The sequence below is a fragment of the Salmo trutta genome, chromosome 4 (assembly GCF_901001165.1).
Source record: "Salmo trutta chromosome 4, fSalTru1.1, whole genome shotgun sequence".
NCBI lineage: Eukaryota > Metazoa > Chordata > Actinopteri > Salmoniformes > Salmonidae > Salmo > Salmo trutta.
The window spans coordinates 44,023,083-44,038,438 of record NC_042960.1 but is presented as its reverse complement, the minus strand read 5'-3'; the positions used below and the strand labels follow the sequence as shown (position 1 = coordinate 44,038,438).

Here is a 15,356-nt window from a genome sequence, read left to right as displayed (position 1 = left end):
TTTATTTTAAGCAATCTGGGCTGAAGTTACTTCATTTTTGTAATACGATTACGTAATCCCTGTTACATGCAATCCGTTAGTACCCAAACCTGTGTGTGTGTGTGTGTGTGTGTGTGTGGGTCATGGTTACGATCTCTGCTATTGACTCTGTGTGTGTCTGTAGGATTCTGTGTCTTTACACAAGAAGTTCATTGCTGATTGTTACAAACGACTGGAGGCAGCCAGTTCAGCTCTAGGAGGCCCCACGTTGACTCATGCTGTTACCAGGGCAACCAAGATGCTGACGGCCACCGCCATGCCAACTGTTGCTACGTCGGTCCAATCACCTTCCAGGTCCACCAAACTGGTGATCATTGAGAGGCTGCTGCTATTGGCTGAGCGTTACGTCATCACTATCGAGGTAAGACCTCACACTGACCAAAATATGTAACACGGCATTTACAATTTTAGTTTTAAGCGTTAGACTACTTTCACCTACATGTCGTTATAAACCATTTCTATTTGGGGGATGAGAGCGTGACATGGAAAGATAGAAAAATGACTGTGTGTGTGTGTAGGATCTGTACTCTGTGCCTCGTACCATTCTACCTCACGGAGCGTCGTTCAATGGCCACCCTGTCTCTCTACACGTCACCTATGAGTCCACCAAAGACACCTTCACCCTGGAGGCCCACAGTAATGAAACTGTAGGCAGCATCCGCTGGAAGATCGCTGAGCACCTCAGCTGTCCAGTCGACAATGTCCAAATCTTTGCCAATGACAGCGTGGTGAGTGTGTGTGTGTGTGTTATTTGTGTGTCTTGTTGACTGAACAGTGTGTGTGACAGCATAGTAAGCCAAAAGATGGAAGTGTGTGTGTGTGACTGTGTATCATATGTATCTGTGCGTTTTGTGTAACTCTCTCTCTCCCCGTCTGTAGTTGACAATGAACCGGGACCAGAAGCTGCTGTCCCAGCTGGGGTTCAGTGATGAGCAGTCTTTGACAGTGAAGAGCTCTGGCACCGGCACGCCCTCTGGTGGCAGCTCTGAATCCTCCGCCTCCGCATCCTCCTCCAGCTCTGCGGTCTTCAACTCAGCCTACGCTATGGAACAGGTAAACCACACACAGTCACACACACACACAATCACTCACTGACATGCATATACGAACACATTGAGTTCATGTTTGGGTCTGATTATGTGCTAACGGTGTGTTTGTAGGAGAAGTCCCTTCCAGGTGTTGTCATGGCGTTGGTGTGCAACGTGTTTGAGATGCTCTACCAGCTGGCCAACCTGGACGAACCCCGGTGAGTTGTGCACGAACACACACAGATCCTTCAAGGACCTGGACCTGAATGTATGACGTTCCGTGTGTGTGTGTGTGTGTGTGTGTGTGTGTGTGTGTGTGTGTGTTCCAGGACAACCCTGCGTGTGCGTAAGCTGCTGCTGCTGATCCCAACAGACCCAGAGGTTCAGGACGCTCTAGATAACTTTGTTCCCAAAGAGTCCAGTGTCTGGAGTCACCAGGTACATTTACATTTAGTTCTATAGCGACTAACCCTTCAGTACTATAATAATCTAACCCTGTACTAGCAACCATCAGGTCAGACCCGGGGGGGTTAGTTTGGGTTGAAATGATGAGGACAGTTCAACCCCTCTGACCAGAGCCAGGATGATAACGTGTATAGCGTTTCCTGTGTGTGTCTGCTGTAGAAGACGCTGTTCACCCTGGGTCAGGGGTCAGGCTCTCGGTCTCCGTCTCTGGGTTCTAAGCAGCAGCACCAGCCCAGTGCTGCCTCCATCTTGGAATCACTCTTCAGATCCTCTGCTCCCGGGATGTCCACCTTCAGAGTCCTCTACAACCTAGAGGTACACACACTCCTATACACACACACACACACACACACACACACACACACACACACATTTGTGCACGGACACACTTCACACACTTCTTTCTGTGACCTCTCTCTTTCTTCTCCTTTCTCTCTTTCTTTCTCAAGGTGTTGAGTTCTAAGTTGATGCCAACCTCAGATGATGAGATGGCTAAGACCAGTGTCAAGTCTTTCTGTGAGAACTTCCTGAAAGCTGGAGGTCTCAGTTTGGTGGTGAACGTGATGCAGCGAGACTCTATTCCCTCTGAGGTGGACTATGAGACCAGACAGGGAGTCTACTCCATCTGTCTACAACTGGCCAGGTACACACACACACACACACACACACACACACACACACAGTGGCGGTTCTAGCTTGTATGGCTCCCTGGGCGAACCCCCACCCACCATTCTACACTAACTGCAATTTTTATTCAGACACAACAACACAAATAAATAATCATACCATTTAAACTATATAAATATAAAATATAAACAAAAATAAGTCATAAATCTAAAAAATAAGTAAGACAAATAGAAACAAATTTGTGTTGATTTGGCACTCGAGCATCAATACATTACCCATCCCCCAACACTGTCAACCAAGAGTCAAGACTAAACCAATTCACCTTGGTGGTGTGCAGACTGGTTTTATTGTCGACTATACCTAAATCCACAACTGCGCGCGCACACACACACACACACACACACACACACACACACACGTTTAGATAAGTTGTTAGAGAGGTTGAATGTGATTGGAACTTTCTTTCCCCTGCAGGTTCCTATTGGTTGGCCAGAGTATGCCGTCGTTGCTGGATGATGATGTCATCCGAGAGGGCGACACATTGTCTAGTCGGCCGTTCCGTAACGCGGGGCGACCGGGGAGGCAGCTGTCGCTGTGTGGGACGCCAGAGAAGAGCTCCTATAGACAGATGTCTCTGTCTGAACGCTCCTCCATCAGAGTAGAGGAGATCATCCCGGCTGCACGCGTAGCTATACAGGTACACACACACACACCCTAATGCATACCTAATACACACACATCTTACACACACCTCTAACCATGTCTCTCCTCCATAGACGATGGAGGTGGGGGACTTCACCTCGACGTTGGCGTGCTTCATGCGTCTGACATGGGCAGCAGCCGCCGGCCGATTGGACCTCGTCGGAAGTCCACAGCCAATCAGACCAGAGCACAGCTCGCTCCTCCCACTTGGGGTCCGCACCCGTGTCAGCAGCACTGGTGAGAGACACACACATACAAGGCACTGGTGGAATATATTGACACACATTTAACAACATACACATCAGTCTGAATTGTGAGCAATGAAATGGATGGTCTGTTACGCTCTTCTGATTCTTTGGCCTTATACTGAGGATTTCTCTCTCTCTCCTCTCTCTCTTTATACATCTCCCTTCCTCTGTCTCGCTCTCTCTCGACAGGAAGTAACTGCAGTTCCAGCAGTGAGGGTGAAGCGCCACCCACAGCTCTGCATGCTGGCATATGCGTGAAGCAGCAGAGTGTTTCTATTAAAGACTGCATCATCGCTAGAGAGGCCCTGTCACTACTGGTCACCTGTCTACAGCTACGAACACAGCAGCTAGGTAACACACACACATACTCTGTCTCTACTGGTCACCTGTCTACAGCTACGAACACAGCAGCTAGGTAACACATACACACATACTCTGTCTCTACTGGTCACCTGTCTACAGCTACGGACACAGTAGTTAGGTAACACACACACTGTCTCTACAACACACACACATACACACACTGTCTCTACTGGTCACCTGTCTACGGCTATGGACACAGCAGTTAGGTAACACACACACACACACACTGTCTCTACTGGTCTCGTGTCTACGGCTACGAACACTGCAGCTAGGTAACACACACTGACATTTTCAAACCCTGACCCAGTCTGTAATCCCTACATGTTTCAAGCAGTCCACCATAGTCCCTGTGCCCAATAATGCCAAGGTAACCTGTCTAAATGACTATCGCCCTGTAGCACTCGCATCTGTAGCCATGAAATGATTAGAAAGGCTGGTCATTGCTCACATCAACACCATTATCCTAGAAACATAGACACACTCCAATTCGCATACGGCCCAACAGATCCACAGATGACGCAATCTCTATTGCACTCCACACTGGCCTTCCCCATCTGGACAAAAGGAACACCTACGTGAGAATGCTGTTAATTGACTAAAGCTCAGTGTTCAACACCATAGTGCCCTCCAAGCTCATCACTAAGTTAAGTTCCCTGGCACTGAACGGATCTGGGACTTCCTGATGAGCCGCCCCCCAGGTGATGAGGGTAGGCAACAAAACATCTGCCATGCTGACCCTCACCACGGGTGTCCCTCGGGTGCGTGGTTAGTCCCCTCCTGTACTCCCTGTTCACCCACGACTGCATGGCCACGTACTACTTCAAAACCATCATTAAGTTTGCTGACGGCACGACAATGGTTGGCCTGATCATCGACGACGATGAGACAACCTATAGGGAGGAGGTCAGAGACCTGGCAGTGTGGTGCCAGGATGACAACCTCTCCCTCAACGTCATCAAGACAAAGGAGCTGATCGTGGACTACAGGAAACAACGGGCCGAGCACGCCCCCATTCACATCGACGGGGCTGTAGTGGAGGGGTCGAGAGCTTCAAGTTCTTCGGTGTCCACATCACTAAGGATCTATCTTAGTCCACACACACCAACACAGTCTTGAAGAGGGAATGACAACACCTCTTCCCCTCAGGAGGTTGAAAAGATTTGGCATGGGTCCTCAGATCCTCAAAAAGTTATACAGCTTCACCATTGTGAGCAGCTTGACTGGCGGCATCACCGCTTGGTATGGCAACTGCTTGGCACCTGACCGCAAGGCCCTACAGAGAGTAATGCGTACATCACTGTGGCCAAGCTCCCTGCCATCCAGGACCTGTATACCAGGCGGTGTCACAGGAAGGCCCTAAAAATGGTCACTTACCCCAGCCACACAAGTCCTAGACTGTTCTCTCTGCTACTGCATGGCAAGTGGTACCGATGCACCAAGTCTGGAACCAACAGAACCCTGAACAGCTTCTAACCCCAAGCCATAAAACAGCTAAATAGTTTGTTAAATAGTTAACCAAATAGCTACCTGGACTATCTGCATTGACCCTTTTTGCGCTAACTTTTTTTGTCTTATTCCATACGCTACTGTTTATTATCTGTGACTTTATTCTTAGTTCTATGTACATATCTACCTCAATTACCTCGTACCCCTGCACACCGACTCGGTATTGGTACCCCGCGTATAGAGCCAAGTTATCGCTACTCATTGTGTATTTATTATTTTGTGTTTTACTTTTCTATTACTTCTGTATTTTCTTTCTCTCTGCGTTGTTGGGAAGGGCCCGTAAGTAAGCATTTCACTGTTTGTATTCATCACATGCTTGGTAAACAACAGATGTAGACTGTGGCTTTGATTTGACACACAGACACTGTTTTTGTAAAGACGGAATGCTAACGGTGTGTTTGTCTCTCCAGGCTCATTCTACATCCTCCCCTGTGTCAGTGACTTCATCATCGACATCCTGCTAGGATCAGCCAGTGGAGAGGTAACTAGGATGTGTGTCGGTGTGTGAGACTGAGTGTGTGTGTGTGTGGGTTCTAACCCGTGTCTCTGTCAGATCCGGCGCGTGGCATGTGACCAGCTGTACACTCTGAGCCAATCGGACAGCTCTGCGTTCCCTGAGATCGTCAAACCCAACGTGTTCCTGCTCCGAGTCGTCCTCAGCTCCCAGCTGCCCCTCTGGAGCCCCACGTCTGTCATGAGAGGAGTCAACCAGAGGTACACACACGTGTTGTTGTCATTACTACTGGGAGGCAGTAGTAAGTTATGTTAAACAGCAGATGGCGCCAAATTATCCATGATAGATGGACTAACATGCTGACCACACCGCTTGCAATGATTTGAATAACATACATGTTATTCAATCATTGCATCCAAACTGCTTGCGTGTGTCAACGAGCGTCTGCGTAGCCAGGCGCTAAAATAGAACTTGGTTCTATTTGTGACTCCTGATGCGCTGCAAGTCCCGCCTCTCCCATCTCCTCATTGGTTTTTAGGAGCGTATACCAACGTGGGTGATTGAAAGATGAACTGAGGTCCACACTCCAGTCCAGTTGGTGGTGGTAATGCACCTTAAAGTTGGTGGCCAACCACCATATAACCTCCAAAGAAGAAGACTGACGCAGGAATGATTACTAGAAACAAACTCGGTTTACCCTTTTTATGTGTGGATTAATTGTCGGAGTTGAGGACCTTGTGCATTTCAGTTAAATAACAACTCAATGTTTATATCCCAGAACAAATTAGTAGCAATATCAATCTAACTAGCTAAATTACCATGAATGTTTAATGCTTTTCGACCTGTCCCCAAATTAATATAGTTGGTTCAGAGTTTGTTTCAACCTGCGTGTCCTGATCGCGTCTGGACAAAATCAACATGCGCGCGGATGCCCGCTCGCGCCCGGTCTAGTCAGCATGTAACTGGAAAATATCACTTAAAAGCTGATGTATAGTGTCATATAGCTGTAGCTAGTTGTAAGTGTATATGGATGTACAGCCCCACGGCCTGTTTTGTTCTGTGTATTTTGTCCTGTCTGTTGTCTATACCTGAGTGTAATATTGTTCTGTCTATCCAGGTTGCTGTCACAGTGTACTGAGTACTTTGACCTGCGATGTCAACTACTGGATGACTTGACCAGTAAGTTTATACACACACACACACACACACACCAACAGTTTTCCAACACTCATTGACTCATGATGAATGCTCCTGTCCCACTCCAGGTTCGGAGATGGAGGTGTTGTCAGTGAGTGCGGTGGCCATGTTGGAAGATGAGATCAGCTGGTTGGATAACTTTGAGCCCAGCTGGAGCTCTGAGATGGAGACCAGTGAGGCTGACAACATCCTGCAGGCTGGACACCTCCGCCTCATCAAAACACTACTGTCACTCTGTGGCACAGAGAAGGAACAACTGGGTGAGTACACACACACATTCATATACCGTGCCTTCGGAAAGTATTCAGACCCCTTGACTTTTCCCACATTTTGTTACGTTACAGCCTTGTTCTAAAATGTATTAAATAGTTTTCCCCCTCATCAGTCTACACACATTTCCCCATAATGACAAAGCAAAAACTGTTATGAATTTTTGCAAATGTAATAAAAAAAAAAAGTTATAACATTTACATAAGTATTCAGATCCTTTACTCAGTACTTTGTTGAAGCACCTTTGGCAGCGATTAGAGCCTCAAGTCTTCTTGGGTAAGACGCTACAAGCTTGGCACAGCTGTATTTGGGGAGTTTCTCTGCAGATCCTCTCAAGCTCTGTCGGGTTGGATGGGGAGCGTCGCTGTACAGCTTTTTTCAGGTCTCTCCAGAGATGTTCGATGGCTTCAAGTCCGGGCTCTGGCTGGGCCACTCAAGGACATTCAGAGACTTGTTCCGAAGCTGCTCCTGCGTTGTTTTGGCTTTGTGCTTAGGGTCGTTGTCCTGTTGGAAGGTGACCCTTTGCCCCAGTCTGTCAATGATCTCTCTGTACTCTGCTTCACCGTAGGGATGGTACTAGGTTTCCTCCAGACATGATGCTTGGCATTCAGACCAAAGAGTTCAGTCTTGGTTTCAGAGAGAATCTTGTTTCTCATGGTCAGAGTCCTTTAGGTGCCTTTTGGTAAACTCCAAGCGGGCGGTCATGTGCCTTTTACTGAAGAGTGGCTTCCGTCTGGCCACTCTACCATAAAGGCCTGATTGGTGGAGTGCTGCAGGGATGGTTGTGCTTCTGGAAGGTTCTCCCATCTCCACAGAGGAACTCTGGAGCTCTGTCAGTGTGACCATCGGGTTCTTGGTCACCTCCCTGACCTAGGACCTTCTCCCCCGATTGCTCAGTTTGGCCGGGCGGCCAGCTGTAGGAAGAGTCTTGGTGGTTCCTAACTTCTTCTATTTAAGAATGATGGAGGCCACTGTCTTCTTGGCGACCTTCAATGCTGCAGACATTTTTTGGTACCCTTCCCCAAATCTGTGCCTCGACACAATCCTGTCTAGGAGCTCTACGGACAATTCCTTTGACCTAATGGCTTGGTTTTTGCTTTGACATGCACTGTCAACTGTGGGACCTTATATAGACAGGTGTGTGTGTGTGTGTGTGTGTGTGCCTTTCCACCTGGACACACACCTGGACAGCCAGTCTGTACACACACATCAGAACACAGACAGCCAGACATACACACATATAGATCAGATCCTTTAAGGTTACATTTTTCGAATGCTTTGCTGTGGTAGGGAGACGCTACAGCACCAAGCACAGTTGCAAGTTACACTGAACAAAAATATAAACCACATATAAAGTGTTGGTCCCTTGGTTCATAAGATAAATGATCCCAGAAATGTTCCTTACGCACTTATTTCTCTCAAATTTTGGGCACAAATTTGTTTATCTCCCTGTTAGTGAGCATTTCTCCTTTGTCAAGATAATCCATCCACCTGACAGGTCTGGCATATCAAGAAGGTGATTAAACAGGATGATCATTCCACAGGTGTACCTTGTGCTAGGGACAATAAAAGGCCACTCTAAAATGGGCAGTTTTGTGTCACACAGCACAATGTCACAGATGTTACAGATGTTTTGAGGGAGCGTATAATTAGCATGAATGTCTAATGTTCATTTCTCTACCATAAGCCGCATCCAACACCGTTTTAGAGAATTTGGCAGTACGTCCAACCGGCCTCACAACCGCAGACACACATGTATGGCGTCGTGTTGGCGAGTGGATTGCTGATGTCAACATTGTGAACAGAGTGCCCCATGGTGGCGGTGCGGTTATTGTATGGGCAGGCATAAGTCACGGACAACAAACAATGCATTTTATCGATGGCAATTTGAATGACGAGATCCTGAGGCCCATAGTCGTGCCTGTCATCGGCCGCCATAATCTCATGTTTCAGCATGATGATGGACGACCCCATGTCGCAAGGATATGTACACTTCCTCGAAGCTAAAAATGTCCGTTCTTCCATGGCCTGCATACTCACCAAACATGTCACCCATTCACCATGTTTGGGATACTCTGGATTGATGTGTAAAACAGTGTATTCCAGTTCCCGCTTTTTTTTTATTGACTGTTGTCCTTATATGAACTGTAACTGTATAATCTTAGACATTTTTGCATGTTGCATTTTTATATTTTTGTTCAGTATCATTTCCTGTCTTCTAACATTACAACACAGTCCAGGCAGTTCGGATTTGAAAGTCGCCAAATACAAGGCTTTCACATTTACAGCATGTGCGTTTTCTCTGCAGGTCCCTCTCTAATCCAGCAGCTGTTAGATGACTTCCTCTTCCGAGCATCCCGCATCATCCTGAACACTTCTAACCCCGCCTCCAGCTCCCCCCCCAGCCACGACTTCTTCCCCAAGTGCAGCACGGCCAGCAGCAGACTGGCAGCCTACGAGGTGCTGGTGATGCTGGCAGACAGCTCTGTGGCCAACCTACAGCTCATCACCAGAGAACTGCTGTCCATGCACCACCAGTCAGACCCTTCGCTCAGCAAGGAGTTTGACGTGAGTCGCACAAATTTTTGTTCTCGTGCGCACGCACACACACAGATGGGTGTAACGGTTTACCAAATCCGCGGTTTGGTACGTTTTGCATTCACATTTCACAATGTTCCTGACGTTGTCTGTTGTGACTGGATTGTTATGTTGGGCCTTAAGTTTCCGCTCTGATGCTGCATTTGTAGGGAGGTGGAAGTTTACCAGTTATGAAGTCGTAAATACCAGTTGGATGCGTTCATGTGATTTTTTTTTTTTTTTTTAACTCGTTGAGAAACGCTGATTGGCTAATGGCCAACAACGCTGCGTCAACCATAAACTAAAAGAATAGCTATCATGCTTGCAAACAAATTATAGAGTTCAAAAACCACATAAATAGATTGCTTTTTTTATAAATAATGTTTTGTTACAAATAATGTTTTGTTACATTTAACTGCCAGAAATGCTGTTGTACATTTCCTTAGCAGGTGATGTCAGAGGTCAGCATGTGAGAGAAGTGGGTTCTCAGGATGATAGACTAGTTTCCCACTAGTAATTATGAGTTTGACGACCGTTCAAGTGTATTTTTTCCCCCCCAGTCGTATATGGTAAATTCCCACTTCCATCTCGGTTACGAACGAACCGTGACACTACCTCCTTCAGTGCCAGATGGGTACTTGTGACTCATAAAGTGTCTGTAGCATGATACATCTCCTTCCGGGGTAATGTGATAGGCTTTAACTGTTAAGTAAGACCAACACAGTGTACATTGGTCAATTCATGGAAAGCTTTGGCTTGCTTATATAGAGTGGGTAGTCTACTTCCTGTTTGCTGAAATAGGTGCGAGAGGGAAATTCGTAACGTTGGCTCGAGTACTTTCACGAGGTGCTGTGGGGAAAAAACTATTCTCAACCACAGAGAATAGTCTACCTGTCGCTCTTGTAAGTTCTTTGGCTCTGTCACAATCCGCTGCCAAGGGCTGCTTGAATGCAGAGGGGAGACGATGCATTGTTTTCTTTGCGTTTCCGTCTTGCTCCGGTATACTGGGGTGATGTCGGCGTAAATGTGTCAACCATATTTGAGGCGTTGTCCATCGTTGTTGTAATCTACTGGGAAGCCAAAATGTTCCCAAAAGGGAGATTTAAACGATGGTGGTGGGAACGTCCAATCCTGGTTTATCGACCCCAGGACAGTTTGAAATGCGGCAGTTAAGATTTGAATTTGGATTACAACGTGTGCATAGGCTCTAGTTGTGTTAACGGAATAGCCTGAAATATCTTTTCAGCTCAGATTTACTGGAGACATTGGCCTACCATGCAGCGTAGGCACAGCCTATAGGCCTAGTGTTGTTCTGTTTTTTTATGTATTCATTCGGGTTCACAGTGCGGAACAAACGGGGTCTCCGTACCAAACGGTTCGGTATGAATACGTGTACCGTTACTACCCTGGTGTGCGCTCACACACAACAAACACACGTGAATGGAGAAATGCTTGATAGAACTGAAGTGTTTACAGGTATGTAATGTGTCTAACTCTCTTCTCCTATTCCCTCCTTCCGTGCCCCTCTCCCAGTTCCTACCGCCGGTGGACAGTCGTTCTGTGTCGGGGTTCGTAGGGTTAAAGAACGGTGGAGCCACCTGCTATATGAATGCTGTGTTCCAGCAGCTGTACATGCAGCCTGGCCTGGCTGAGGCCTTTCTGTCTATAGAGGACGACACGGAGCAGCCAGACGAGAGTGTTTTCTGTCAGGTCCAGTCTCTGTTCGGACACCTGATGGAGAGCAAGCTGCAGTACTACGTCCCTGAGAACTTCTGGAAGGTATCCGAACATGCGCAGACGTGCACACACACTTATTCAAGTACACTACACAGTACATACTCGACTAACTACACGTGTTTCCTTCGAAAATAATGAATGCTTTTGTTTCTGTAGATCTTTAAGATGTGGAATAAGGAGCTGTATGTACGAGAGCAACAGGATGCTTATGAGTTCTTCACTTCACTGGTGGACCAGTTGGACGAGCACCTTAAGGTTACACACACTCCACCATTCACATCTACTTATCACACATATTTGTACTATAATGTGACACACACCTTTTATTATTGACATATTGAGATGTTGTCTGTTTTGTTCTTTAGAAAATCGGCCGTGAGCAGATCTTTAAGAACACTTTCCAGGGTATCTTCTCTGATCAGAAGATCTGCAAAGACTGTCCTCACCGGTGAGCTCACACACACACGCGTACACACACACACAGCCATCACTTCGAAACCCATTAACTATAACCTCTGACCCCTGATCGTAGATATGAGCGAGAGGAGACGTTTATGGCGCTGAACCTGGGTGTGACTTCGTGTCAGAGTCTGGAGATCTCATTGGACCAGTTCGTCAGGGGGGAGGTGCTAGAAGGAACCAACGCCTACTATTGCGAGAAGTGCAAGGAGAAGGTGTGTGTGTGTGTGTGTGTGTGTGTGTGTGTGTGTGTGTGTGTGTGTGTTTGCATAAAGAGGATGTGTGTGTAAACAGGATGTTTATTAACCCCTGGTCGGGCTCCAGCGAAAAATCCTATCGCCATTAGCATAACGAAATTTAATATATATATTTTTTTCAAATATAGGACTATGTTATATCGTTTTATAGATACACCTCTCCTGAATCGAACCACGTTGTCCGATTTCAAAAAGGCTTTACAGCAAAAGCAAAACATTTAGATTATGTTAGAGGAGTATATCGTAAAAGTAGCCACATAGCCATTTTCCGACCAACCACATGCATCACAAATAACCAAAAAACAGCTAAATGCAGCACTAACCTTTGACAATCTTCATCAGATGACACCCCTAGGACATCATGTTACACAATACATGCATTCTTTTGTTCGATAAAGTTCATATTTATATATAAAAACAGCATTTTACATCGGTGCGTGACGTTGACTAACTATTTTCCCTCAAATGCATCCGGTGAAACAGCGCTACAATTTACTAAATTACTATTCGAAAACATTTTTAAAATGTAATATTGTCATTCTAAGATTTATAGATGAATATCTCTTGAAAGCACCTGTAATGCCAGATGTAAAAATAACTTTATTGGGTAATCACACTTTGCGATAAAAGGGGATGCGATACTCAGAAAAATAGGCTAGCAATACAGGTCAGCGCCATCTTGGAACAATCGCATATCAAATCTAGTCTTGTATACTATTGTCAATAATCCCTTACCTTTGATTATCTTCCTCAGAAAGCACTTCCAGGAATCCCAGGTCCACAACAAATGTATTTTCGTTCGAAAAAGTCCATCCTTTACTTCCCAATAGCTTGTTCTTGTTAGCGCGTTCTGAAGGCTGCTCCAAAACTTCCGTCGGCTGCGGGACTTCTCTTTCAATAAAATGCTTTTTTTTTTAAATTTAGGTTTGTTCAAACATGTCAAACGTTGTATAACATAAATCTTTAGGGCCTTTTTCAACCAGAGCTCCAATAAGATTCAAGGGGGACGATTGCATTGTGTTTCAAAACGTTTCAAAAGGGGAGGGTAGCCAGGGGCGCCGGCATCATAATGGTGATGGCCCTCTCCGTGTGACCACGTTCCACTGCGTCTCATTCATTCAGTTTCCACAGTAGAAGGCTCAAATCACTTTGTAAAGACTGGGGACATCTAGTGGAAGCAATAGGAAGTGCTCAATGAACCATTGCTCACTGTGTGATTTACAGGCAAACTGATGAAGTTGAGTCCACAATTCATAATTCCACTTCCTGTTACGATCGGTCTTGGGGTTTTGACTGCCATATGAGTTCTGTTATACTCACAGACACCATTCAAACAGTTTTAGAAACTTTAGGGTGTTTTCTATCCACAAGTATTAATTATATGCATATCCTAGCTTCTGAGTTTGAGTAGGAGGCCGTTTAAAATGGGCACAATTTTTTTTCAAAAATCGCTGTAGCGCCCCCTATCCTAGGCGAACGACAAGAGGTTAAGTCGATGTCCAGTGTTGGTGTACATGTATGTTAACTTGGTGTGTGTATCTCTCCAGCGTACCACGGTGAAGCGGACCTGCATAAAGTCCCTGCCCAGTGTTCTCTGTATCCATCTGATGCGCTTCGGCTTCGACTGGGAGAGCGGACGCTCCATCAAATACGACGAGCAGATCAGGTTTCCCTGGGTGCTGAACATGGAGCCCTACACAGTGTCTGGCATGGCTCGTCAGGATGGGGGGGCGGAGGGGGGGGAGGGCCGGGGGGAGGCAGGTGGCTCACCCAGGAAGAAGGTCACTATCTCTGAGAACTACGAGCTTGTGGGAGTCGTAGTCCACAGCGGACAGGCACACGCTGGACATTACTACTCCTTCATAAAGGACCGACGGTGAGAGACTAACACTTAAGTGTTATAAACAAATATCGCATTTTAAAGACAAGGAAATTACATTGATCACAAATAGTCATCTTACCATTCTGCTCTCCTCTCCTGTAGGGGAAGTGCTAGAGGGAGGTGGTATAAGTTTAATGACAATGTGGTCGAGGAGTTTGACATGAACGACGAGACACTGGAATACGAGTGCTTTGGAGGAGAGTACCGGCCTAAAGTCTATGATCAGTGTAAGTCCTATTTAACAGGTAGACCAAATAGTGGATGTAAATGGAACATTCTCAGCGCTAACATTTTTGGGGTCCCTCTGGGTAGTGTCCTTGGTCCCCTTTTTTTCAGTTCCTTCTGTGCATTAACGGCAAACTTATGAAATATCCAACATAACATCAGTTTGTTTGTGTGTGTAGCTAACCCCTACCCGGATGTGCGGCGGCGGTATTGGAATGCCTACATGTTGTTCTACCAGAGGATCAGTGACCAGAACTCTCCTGTTCTCCCTAAGAAGAGCAGAGTCAGCGTCATGAGGCAAGAGGCAGAAGACCTCACGCTGTGAGTCTCACACACACACACACACACACACACACACACACACACACACACACACACAGCCTACATACACACACCTCATGCACACACACACGACTCACACTGTAACCCTCTCTCTTCCATGTAGTTCGGCGCCCTCTAGCCCAGACGTCAGTCCCCAGTCGTCCCCTCGCCCTGCCAGGGCCAACAATGACCGTCTCTCTGTCCTGACCCGCCTCGTACGGAAGGGAGAGAAGAAAGGACTGTTTGTGGAGAAGATGCCTGCTAGGATCTACCAGGTAACTACGCTGGACTGGTTCGGTGGACCACGTTTTGTAATCAGTCACCTTGCCTGAGACCTGAGGACTTTAAAAAAGCCCCCTGTGTTAATGCCTAGGCTTTAGCTCAGTTCGCTAATCAAATGTTATTGGTCACATACACATATTTAGCAGATGTTATTGCGGGTGTAGCGAAATGCTTTTGTTCCTAGCTCCAACAGTGCAGTATAACACTGTCTTGTGGCGCACAGACAAACTCCTCTTCCCTTCCCCCTCCACTTCTGTGTCTCTCTCTCTCTGTGTCTCTCTCTCTCTGTGTCTCTCTCTCTGTGTGTCTCTCTCTCTCTCTGTGTGTCTCTCTCTCTCTCTGTGTCTCTCTCTCTCTGTGTCTCTCTCTCTCTGTGTCTCTCTCTCTCTGTGTCTCTCAATTCAATTCAATTCAATTCAATTCGCTTTATTGGCATGACGTAACAATGTACATATTGCCAAAGCTTACTTTGGATATTTACAATATAAAAAATAAATAAAAATGAGAATCAAAAATTGTCAACGGGACAACAGTAACAACAATCTCTCTCTCTCTCTCTCTGTGTCTCTCTCTCTCTCTCTGTCTCTCTCTGTCTCTCTCTGTCTCTCTCTCCTCTCTCTCTCTGTGTCTCTCTCTCTCTCTCTCTCTGTGTCTCTCTCTCATCCTCCTCTCTCTCTTGTCTCTCTGTCTCCACCTCCTCCCCCTGTTCTCTCCTCG

General features: G+C 46.4%; 1 protein-coding gene across 1 annotated transcript in view; it reads left to right on the top strand.

Moving 5' to 3' along the window:
- Positions 1–15,356, top strand: part of LOC115193029 (ubiquitin carboxyl-terminal hydrolase 24) — a 52,712-nt gene that overhangs the window by 29,355 nt on the left and 8,001 nt on the right. Inside the window, exons 21-44 of the mRNA XM_029752023.1 lie at positions 164–400; positions 558–767; positions 919–1,092; positions 1,200–1,285; positions 1,397–1,505; positions 1,692–1,847; positions 1,982–2,175; positions 2,634–2,856; positions 2,936–3,098; positions 3,299–3,460; positions 5,389–5,459; positions 5,532–5,692; positions 6,550–6,611; positions 6,698–6,889; positions 9,208–9,467; positions 11,010–11,255; positions 11,370–11,468; positions 11,579–11,661; positions 11,746–11,887; positions 13,477–13,805; positions 13,914–14,038; positions 14,216–14,357; positions 14,482–14,632; positions 14,863–14,937. Coding sequence (XP_029607883.1) covers positions 164–400; positions 558–767; positions 919–1,092; positions 1,200–1,285; positions 1,397–1,505; positions 1,692–1,847; positions 1,982–2,175; positions 2,634–2,856; positions 2,936–3,098; positions 3,299–3,460; positions 5,389–5,459; positions 5,532–5,692; positions 6,550–6,611; positions 6,698–6,889; positions 9,208–9,467; positions 11,010–11,255; positions 11,370–11,468; positions 11,579–11,661; positions 11,746–11,887; positions 13,477–13,805; positions 13,914–14,038; positions 14,216–14,357; positions 14,482–14,632; positions 14,863–14,937 — 3,852 coding nt within the window. The remainder of the gene's footprint in view (positions 1–163; positions 401–557; positions 768–918; positions 1,093–1,199; positions 1,286–1,396; positions 1,506–1,691; positions 1,848–1,981; positions 2,176–2,633; positions 2,857–2,935; positions 3,099–3,298; positions 3,461–5,388; positions 5,460–5,531; positions 5,693–6,549; positions 6,612–6,697; positions 6,890–9,207; positions 9,468–11,009; positions 11,256–11,369; positions 11,469–11,578; positions 11,662–11,745; positions 11,888–13,476; positions 13,806–13,913; positions 14,039–14,215; positions 14,358–14,481; positions 14,633–14,862; positions 14,938–15,356) is intronic.